At 48.4% G+C, this 10,196-nt stretch overlaps 1 protein-coding gene across 1 annotated transcript in view; it reads left to right on the top strand.

Moving 5' to 3' along the window:
• Positions 1–314: 314 nt before the first annotated feature.
• CSF1R (colony stimulating factor 1 receptor) overlaps positions 315–10,196 on the top strand; it is a 45,477-nt gene continuing 35,595 nt past the window's right edge. Inside the window, exons 1-5 of the mRNA XM_006863875.1 lie at positions 315–363; positions 5,254–5,511; positions 5,909–6,193; positions 7,827–7,837; positions 8,223–8,348. Coding sequence (XP_006863937.1) covers positions 315–363; positions 5,254–5,511; positions 5,909–6,193; positions 7,827–7,837; positions 8,223–8,348 — 729 coding nt within the window. The remainder of the gene's footprint in view (positions 364–5,253; positions 5,512–5,908; positions 6,194–7,826; positions 7,838–8,222; positions 8,349–10,196) is intronic.

The raw sequence follows: 10,196 nt of genomic DNA, 5'->3' as shown, positions 1-10,196 counted from the left end.
GAGGTGGTTAGTCAAATCTCCTCAAACCAGCCCCGCCCAGGCTCCAACCCCTCCTCCTAGAGGGTCACGGCTTTGTTTTCTTCTAAAGATCTAAGATTTCCAAACACTGTGGTTGTCTTGCCCAGCAAAGAAAAAAAAAAGGGGAAGCAGGAGATCACTAAGGAGGAGGAAGAAGACGAGGAAGACAACAGCCAGTGCAGCAAAGAGGAACGTGTGTCCAGTGGTCCTGATCCCCACGGAGCCAGTAGCTGGGAACCTAGAGCCCCGCTCATCTTCCAGTCTTGCATCAGCCTGGCTTCTTCTCCACTGTAGCCATGGGCCCATGGGCTCAGCTGGTCCTGCTTGTGGCCACAGCTTGGCATGGTAAGAACTGAAGGGTGTGAGGAAGGGAGGACGGGAATGTGATAGCAAAAGTCCTCAAGGGAGGATTCTGTGAGCCCCTTACTGGTTGTCTGCACTGTGTTTTCACCTCCTCAGCATTAGACTGCAGGTGTGTGGTTGTCTGCTTTGGAGAAGAGGTAGAAGGAAAAGAGAGTGTGGCTGGGATGCAATTAGCTTGTTCCAGGGTGGTGTATCCGTTCCAGCTTAGACATGGGCTCACCAAGTGCCCTGAACAAGTCCCTGGTATTGTCAGACAGAGGGGCAGTGATATTGTCAAACGTAGGAGCAATGCTTCCCAAAAGTTATTGGGAAAGATCTGCCCATGTAGATTCCAACTCTACATCTCAGGTGGAATCTGAGATTCTGCCTTCCCAACAAGTTCCCAGGTGCTGGTCCAGACCAACACTAAGTAGTAATAACCTGATGGTGGTGGTGCTTATTGTGTGTCATGGCGTTGGTTCTGATTCATAGCCAGTCTGTATAGGGTTTCCTAAGCTACAAATCTTTACAGGAGCAGAAAGTTTCATCTTGGTCCCTCGGAGCACCTGGTGTACTTGAATTGTTGATGTTGCAGTTAGCAGCTCAGTAACATAGTGTTTACGAATCGGGCTGCTAACCTCAAGGTCAGCAGTTCGAAACTACCAGCTGTTCTGCGGGAGAGAGATGAGGCTTTCTGCACCCGTAAAGATTTGCATCCTCGGAAACCCTGTGCAGGGTCACTATGAGTGGGAACCGACTCCACAGTACTTAACAACAACAACAATGGACTCCTAGGATTACCCTAGAGGGCCCCTCAGGGCTGTTTCAGCTCTGACAGCCGATGGTTCCCTGATTCTAAGCAGAACTTGACATGGAAAGAGTAAAGGGCTTGGCTGCTAACCTAAAGGTCAGTGGTTTGAACTTAGCCATGGTCCTTGGTTGGAAACCTTGGGTAAGAGGTTGGATAGAAGAAACAAGGGTTTGGCCTCTGGCAGGGGCTCAGGAGAGAGAACTTTGAGGATAGAGAAATTTAGGGCTACAGAAAGGCCTAGGAGACAGACCAGTAGGGTCTCCACAGTTAGAAACCTCCAAACATAGGCTGTGGGGACCCCCCGGACAGGGAGCTGTGTGAGAGTCCTCATCCCCATCTATCTAAAAGAGGCTCCAATTGGAGGTGAGGGGCTAGTGTGCTTGGCTTGTAGATATAATTGACTCAATAAACATGTTTCATATTTGTTGTTGTTAAATGTCATCGAGCCAGTTCCAACTCATAGTGACCCTATATAGGGTTTTTGGTCTTGTGGCTCAAACTGACCTTGTGGTCCGCCGCATTATCCTACAGCACCACACTTTGTTGTTGTTGTTGTTGTTAGGTGCCATTGAGTTGATACCAAGTCATAGCGACCCTACGCACAACAGAACAAAACACTTCCCAATCCTGTGCCAACCTCACAATTGTTGCCATGCTTGAGCCTTGTCCCTAACGAGGAGATGACTCGTGAAAAGTCTTTTTCTGGCCCAGTTGGTCCCATTGGACTGTGGTGTTTTACTCTTTTTTTATTGAGGCATGATTTACACAAGACAAGGTATAGATTCTTGATGGATTTTAACAAATGTATATACTTGTGTTGTCTAGCCAGCATCCCAGTCAAGTGGGAGTGCATTCCCATCCTCTAGATGGGAGTTCTTGGGCTTGATTTTGCTGCCTTGTCCTGTCCTTACCCCTGGAACCTGCCTACAAGGGTTGTGGTGGCTGATCTAGCACCTAGCCTCAGGAGTGACAAGAGATGGGGGCAGGGGCTGAAAACCTAGGCTTTCTGTTCTGTAGACTAGTAATGAGTGAGTAGGTGCAGCTGGTGCCCCGAAGGAGTCCAGTAATGGTGTTTTTTGTTGTTGTTAGGTGCCATTGAGTCGGTATCGACTCATAGAGACCCTATGAACAATAGAACGAAACACTGCCCAGTCCTGGGCCAATCTCACAATTGTTGCCACGCTTGAGCCCATTGACGCTGCCACCTTGCCAATCCATCTCGCTGGGCGTCTTCCTTTTTTCCTCTGACCCTCCACCTTACCAAACATGATACCCTTCTCCAGCGACTGGTCCCTCCTGACAATATGCCTGAAGTATGAGAGACGAAGTATGGCCATCCTGGCCTCCAAGTAGCACTTTGGCTGCACTTCCTGCATCACAGATCTGTTGGTTCTTTTGGCAGCCCGTGGCACTTTCAATATTCTCCTCCAACACTATAACTCAAATGCATCAATTCTTCTACGGTAATGTATTGGAGCCTCCTAAAGATGGGACAGACTCGCTGCTCCTGGTCACTATGGCGAGATGCTAGAGCTGAGTCCAGGTCTTGATAGACTATGTGTGTTGGCATGAGTGGGGGCAGGGGCATCTCCTGGGACTGATGATGGAGGGGTCTGGTCAGGTCAGTGAGGGGGCTGAGGGAAGGACTTGGAAGCTAAGATGAGAGGTGAGGGCAGTATAGGCACAGGAGGGGGTCGTGGTTGGTGTTCATCAAGCCCTTACCCACACACACACTTCCCACTCCAAGGAGGAGAATTGCTGAACAAATTTTCCCTTCCCTCCAGTCCAGCAGTGGGGAAGTTGGAGATGGAAGTTGAGAATGTCAGCCTGTCTTGCGTGAATATCTGGGGCAACAGGATAGGACCACAATAAGACAGACATCTCTCTCTGACCACATTTCCAGGAGGCCATGGGGGAGGGGAAGCAGCCTGTGTGGTCAGCAGTGCAGAAACAAACACAGCAGGGCCCCAGAATCCCAGGGCATGGCTGTTACAATAATAGACTTTAAATGGCAACTTTAAAGGATGAAGTCTTTAAGGATCACAGTATCAGGACCAGAAAAGATGGTAGAAATGTAGCCATTGAAGCAGGAGCCAGTTGGCTCTGAACCAGGGACAGCACATTATCTTGTTGAATCCCTCCCCACATTGTATTTCTCAGAGGTGGGAAATCCTGCCTGGTGCAAACAGTTAACATGCTCAGCTGCTTAACAAAAGGTGGAGGTTCCCGCCTTCCAAGAGGCACCTTGGAAGAAAGACTTGGCTATCTATTTCTGAAAAATCAGCCACTAAAAACCCTATGGAGCACAGTTCTATTCTGACACACCGTGAGTCAGAGTTAATTCAATGGCAACTGATTCCAAACACAAGTTGGTGTAGCCCCACGGTGGAAGATCTTAACTGCAGTAAAATCCCATTTGGGGCTTGGATTGTCTTGGCAGTAGTGGGCGCCGGCAGCTCCATTCAGATGTGCAGAAAGCCTGCCAGAAAAGACACTCATCCTCTCCTCTGGTGGACGAACCTCACATGAAGGCTACCAACAGCCACCAGAGGTGGGCTTTAGTAATATCTGTGGGGCTCACTAGAACACTTGTGCTGATCAGAGAGAACTACATGTCTCTGATGGCTACAGAACCAAAACCTATATTAAACCATAGATGTATTTGACAGAAGTCTTTCTAAATCTGGGGTCTATGTCTGCAGAAGGAGCTCTAGGAGAGAACAGTGGAGAAGCCCTGACCACCCCTCCCCCCGGGGGCTCTGAGAGTCTGCAGGACAATGTTGTTACCAGGACTCCTACTGAAACAGAAGGGGCTACAGCAGGGGGAATTGGTCTTCCAGGGTCACCCCGTGGATCAGTGAGAGAGCCAGGTTTCGCAGCTCAGTCCCCCAGGATACTTGGATGTCCAGCAGGTGGCATCCTGTGTCTCCTGGGAAGGGGTGGGTCTCTCTCCTGGAGAGGTGCCGATACTGGGAAGCAGAAGTGAGACCATCCCTAGGAGAAGGGTTGTGGGCTGAGCGGAAGGTGGGGGCTGGGCCAGGGCTCCAGCAATGTGTTTCCTCCTGCTCAGGCCGAGGGTGCCTGGCAGCCCCTCCAAGGCCTTGAATCAGCTCTCACTTCCCTCCTTTGGTCCTATTTTAGGCCCTGGAAAAATGCTGACGCTGAAGAGGCAACGGGCCTTCTTCCCGGAGGGCCCGGTATAGGTTTCAAGTTCTCTTTTCTCCTTCAAGAAAATTTTCCTTAAAAGAGATTGGTTCTCCAGTAAACACGGCAGAGCTGGGGTGCACAATTGGGTTGCTGGGGGTAAACTAGACTGTAAACATGATGCTCAATTTGTGTTAAGTACTTACTTGGTGACAGATGATTGTACCCATTCAAAGAAGCTTAAATGCTTTCTATGCATTTAAGCTTTCTTGAATAGGTACAATTATAGTTCCCATTTTATAGATGTGAAAAATGAAGCATGGAGACATAGGTAACTTGTCCAGTGCTCACAGGTGTTAGTGGAGGTCTGGGATTGCAATCCAGGCAGCTTGACTGCAGAGTCTACGCTCTGAACCACTTCACTGTGCTATAGACCAGACACCCAAAGGTGGGAATAGGCAGAAAAAGCAGCTCTTCCTTTTCTCCATCTGAATGCAGCCAGTGGAGTTGACTACAGACACTCCATTCATTGCTTGTTAGAGCCTCTTGTTCTGAGTTGAGCACTGGGAATCCTGGAAGATCCACTTCTCCTGGAGAGAAGAATGATGCAGTCACAGTTGGGAAGGAGGCTTGGGGGAGCAACAGTGGGACAGTGGTATGGGTAGAGGGCTGAAAGAATTTCCAGTACCCCTTTCTCAGAAGTATGGACTGTTGGACATTGAAACATCAGCTCATACCCTGAACAGATTTGAGGTTGTGGTCTGAACAAATGACCAGAGAGCAGCAGGTTCAAGGTGATCCTGCAAGTTACAGCTGAGCAAAGGTTTGGCCCAAGCCAACCCACGATGGGTCTGCCAGGGCACCATCCTCTCAGAGGAAGGGGGTGTTCTGGAGGGCACTGAGGCCTCATTTTGTCTGTAATCCTGTCCTCCCATTAGGTCAGGGGATCCCGGTTATAGACCCCCTGGGTCCTGAGCTGGTTGTGGAGCCAGGCACAAAGGTAACCCTTCGATGTGTGGGCAACGGCAGTGTGGAGTGGGTCAAGCCCACCTCTCCCGGCTGGATCATGGACTCTGAGGCCTCCAGCAGCATTCTGACCATCATGAACGCCACCTTCCTAAACACCGAGACCTACCACTGCACTGAGCCTGGAAACCCCCTAGGGGGCAATGCCACCATTCACCTCTTTGTTAAAGGTGAGGACTCCACCCACCATCAGAGGCCATGACAGGATCAGAACCAGGCCAGCACTCTGCTTGTTGAGCATCTATCACTAACAAAGACCTGTGGCAGCACTTCTAATTGAACTCGGTCCTCACAATAACCCTGGGAGAGAGGTCCTAGGAGGATGTCCATTTTATAGCATCTCTGAGGGGTTGAGTCATTGGTCCAAAGTCACACAGCATCAAGTAGTGGGACTGGGACTGGGACTGGAATCCAGGCACACCTAACATCAGCACCCCTCTAAAGCATTGGCTGAAGTGTCCTGCTATTGTGTGACCCTGGACAAATGATGGTCCTCTTTCTGTGCCTCTCTTTCATCCCTTTGTGAGGAGATAGGGCAGTTATAATTCTGTACTCCCTCTACCTCAGACCCTTTGCGTCCCTGGAAAATCCTGGCAGAGGAGGTGACGGTGTTTGAGGGTCAAGATGCGCTGCTGCCCTGCCTGCTCACCAACCCAGCGCTGGAGGGTAATGTCTCGCTGGTGCGAAGCCGGAACCGGCCCATGTGGTCCAAGACCAAGTACTCCTTCTCAAGCTGGAGCGGCTTTACAATCCACAAGGTCAGGTACATTGAAAGCAGGACCTACCAGTGCAGGGCCCTGGTGGGCAACAGGATCCAGCAGTCCATTGGCATCCAGCTCACGGTGCAGAGAGGTATGTGGAGCAGAGCAGTACAGGTGAGGCACAGAGGGTGGGGCATAGAGCTGGCAATGCATGGGTGGTGATTGGGGGCCAGGTCTGATGGGAGATGTCATGAGGTGGCCTTCATCTTTCACTTCTTCCTTTCAATTGTTCTGTAAACATCTATGTGTGTCAGGGGTTGGGAGACTGACCACACAGAAGAAAATCACTCAATGGTCAACAGCATCTCAGATAATGAAGCGAAGAAGACAGAGAAATAGAATCGAGAGTGTAGGGGTGGGATCTCTGAGGAAGTGACACTTTATTTGAGCTGAGAAGTACATGATGGGAAAGAGACAAAGTGAGGGTGAGACCATGTTCCTGCAGAGGTGGCAAAAGGCTCAGAGAGTTCTAAGCACAAAGGGAGGCCTGGTTTCTTCCACAGCCTTAGGTGTGGATTTCTCCTGTGGTGCCAGCCAGGTGCTGGGCCCTGGGTACCAGAGACAGGTGTGGAGGTGGGCACACAGGACAGTTCCATATGGGTGGGAGGTAGGAGGAATCTTACTCACACAGGCTTGCCCTCACCCTCCCCTATCCCAGGATTTTGCTTTCTAGAAGGACTGATAAGAGTAAGCAGAGTTCCATGCTCAGAACTTGGAATGGGGATCAGGAGCCAGGGTCAGAGTGGAGCAACTAGGTAGAAAGTGGTTAACCAGCCTAGAAGTCAAAGGCCCCAGGTGCATGGGCACAGGAGGCCATGAGGGCCTTTTCCTGGTGTCTTCATCCTATAGAGCTTTAGGTTGGCTGCGAGCCAAGAGTCCTGGGCCCCAGTTCTGTTGTGACCACTTGGTGACCTTAGGTGAGCCCCTTGGTTTCTCTGAAGCTATAGCATCTTTTATCAACAGCAACCGTCACAAAGTTAATTTCATTCCTAATATGTATCCAGCATATAGAAGCGCTGGTGGCACTGTGGTTAGACATTGGACTGCTAGTCAAAAGTTCATTAGTTCAAACCCACCAGCCACTCTGAGGGAGAAAAATGAGGCTGTCTGATCCCATAAAGATGTACAGTGTTGGAAACCCCTTGTAGAGTTGCTATGAGTCAGAATCAACTTGAAGGTAGCTTTTAATTTTTTTTTTTTTTTTAAACATATCATGCAAGGAGCTCTGATAGTGCTATGGGTTAAGCATTGTGCTGCTAACCAAAAGACGGAAGGCCCCATGAAGAGTTATAGCCTCAGACACACTACAGAGCAGTCTTCTCTGTCCTGTTAGGTCACTGACACTCAGAATGGACTCAAAAGCAGTGAGTTTGTTTTGTTTTTTTGTTTTGCGTATCAGGCACATTGTTAGCTGCTAGGGATGCTGCTTTCACAGACCTGACATTCTCTTTGGGAAAACAGACTATAAAGGAAAGAAGTACAAATTATGATAAACAAGAAATCAAGCCAGAAAAAGTGGGGGACATGATTCAACTGAGTTGGCCATAGAAGGTTTCTCTGAAGAATTTCTAAGCTGAAAAAACTAAGAATGAAAGCAGCCACTCATTCAAGCAAGGGATGCATTCCAGGAAGGAATAGCAAGTGCAAAGGCCCTGTGGTGAGGCTGAAGGCCAGTGTGGCTGCTGTGCAGGGAACAAAAAGATGCTGTTGGTGGTGATCAGTAGTAGGGCCCGGGGCTGTGAAAGGACTTTGTATTTTCTTCTGAGAATGATGGGAAGTCACTGGCTGTTTAAACAGAAAGTGGCATGATCCCATTTTCATGTTTAAGAGATCACTTTGGCTGCTATGAGGAGTCTCCATCGTCAGGAGTGGAAGGGGAGGCAGGGAGGCCTGCATTGTGGCTGTTGTAGGAATGGCAAGTGGAGGATGGGGTGGAACCTGGGTGGGAGACGAAGATGATAGGGACCTTTCCTGATGGACACAGGACTTCCTGTCTGAGTGGCTGAAGGAGATATTGAGTGGCCAAGGCTGATTACAAGAATTTGGGGGTGGGAGAGTTGACTGACCCATGGCAGCAAGCAGATTGTTCATAAGTTCCTCCTCTGGCCTTAGCCTCGGAGCCCCCGGACTTGATGCTGGAGACTGCTGAGCTGGTGCACATTCGAGGGGAGGCTGCCAAGATCGTGTGCTCAGCCAGAAGTTTGGATCCTGCCTTTGAAGTCTTCCTCCAGCACAGAGACACTAAGGTTAGTCCCTAGGGAGACAGCTGGGTAAAATCTGCCTGTCCTCCTAGCATGCCAGATCCCGCAGCAGGGAGACCCAATTCCCATGCCAAACTGGCTCTCTGGCCCAGCTCAAGCCCAGAGAGGGGATCAGAGTTGACCAAGTTCCCACTGACAATCTATAGCGGATCCAGCACTAGGACTCATCAGGCCCAAAGCTCTGAGTCTTGTATGAGCTGGGGTGGGGTGCAGTACTCTAGTCCTTTACCCAGAACTTTTGTCCCTGATATAAACAAGGGGCCAGGTGTCAGCTCATTCAAGCTAGAATCAGAAGAGGATGTGAAGCAACGGATATGATGCTGACATCAGATGGATCTTGGCTGAAAACAGAGAAAGATACTTACTTGTGCTTTATTGACTATGTAAACGCTTCCAACTGTGAGGATCATAACAAACTATGGATAACACTGCAAAGAATGGGAATTCCAGAACACTTCATTGCACTCATGAGGAACTTGTACATAGACAAGAGGCAGTCATTTGAACAGGACAAGCAGACACTGAATGGTTTAAAATCAGAAAGCGTGTGGTTCAGGGTTGTATCCTTTCACAATACTTAACTCAATCTGTATGCTGAGCAAACAATCCAAGAAACTGGATTATATGAAGAAAAATGTGGCATCAGTATTGGATCAGTTGTGATATGCAGATGATACAACCTTGCCAGCTGGAAGTAAACAGGGCTTGAAGTGTTTACTATTGCACCTCAATGTTAAGGTAATAAAAATCCTCACAATTGGATCAATAAATACCATCTTGATAATTGGAGAAAAGATTGAAGTTGTCAAAGGTTTCGTTTTACTTTGATTCATAATCAATGCTCATGGAAGCAGCAGTTAAGCATTCAAAGGGTGTATTACATTAGGCAGATCTGCAGCAAAACACCTCTTTTAAGTGTTCAAAAGCAAAATTGTCACTTTGAGAACTAAGACGTGGCTGACACAATCCATAGTATTTCCAATCACCTTATAGGAATGCGAAAGCCGGGCAATGAATAAGGAAGACTAGAGAAGAATTGATACAATTGCATTATGGTGTCGACAAAGAATATTGAAAGTACCACAAACTATCAGAAGAATGAACAAATATGTTTTTTGTTTTTTTAAATGTTCTATTGTGAATTATGTGATAGTTTACATGGGAGAACATTAGTTTTACATTCATCCTATCATATACCATTTCATTGCCATGGTTACAATCCCTTCCATGCATCATCAACCAACCAAAGGGTATACTCTGCAAGCCTCCCCTGCAGGTCTAAAGTCCCCAGCTGCTCCATCTCTCCATGTCATCGTCTCTGCCTCCTCTGGCATCACTGCTCCTCTGGGTAGGGTCCAGTTCTCTGCTCTTCTCCCTTAATGGTTCCAGGGACCTCCGCTCCTAGACCTCCTCCCCTCCTTGCTACAAAACATCTACCTTTACATTTCCAACCCTCACAATCAGTCCTGATAATAATTATTCACTATTGTATCACAAAAGACCTATCCGCATTTCCTTTCATCAGCTCAGCCTAGACAGATTGGATACTCAGTGGTGATTCTACCTTCCTCCATGCTTTCTGGATCTAGGTTCCCTCTTGAAAGCTTGTAAGCCAGTCACTTCTTGCCTTTGTAGCCCTCCCACTTTGGGTAGCTAGTGTCAAAGTTGCCCATCCCTGTCTACTCTGTGTATGGAGGGGGTAGAAATGATACTTGCTGTAAAGATTTGTTCCCTCTTTTGAGCTACTGCATCCATAGGTATAGGTCAACTTCGTCAAATTGTATCCAATTACTCTTTTTTTCCTCTTCTTTCTTCTTCTAGTTGAGCTCTGAT

The sequence above is a fragment of the Chrysochloris asiatica genome, unplaced genomic scaffold, assembly GCF_000296735.1.
Source record: "Chrysochloris asiatica unplaced genomic scaffold, ChrAsi1.0 scaffold00057, whole genome shotgun sequence".
In the NCBI taxonomy this organism is placed as follows: domain Eukaryota; kingdom Metazoa; phylum Chordata; class Mammalia; order Afrosoricida; family Chrysochloridae; genus Chrysochloris; species Chrysochloris asiatica.
This window is presented reverse-complemented; position numbering and strand designations above follow the sequence as displayed.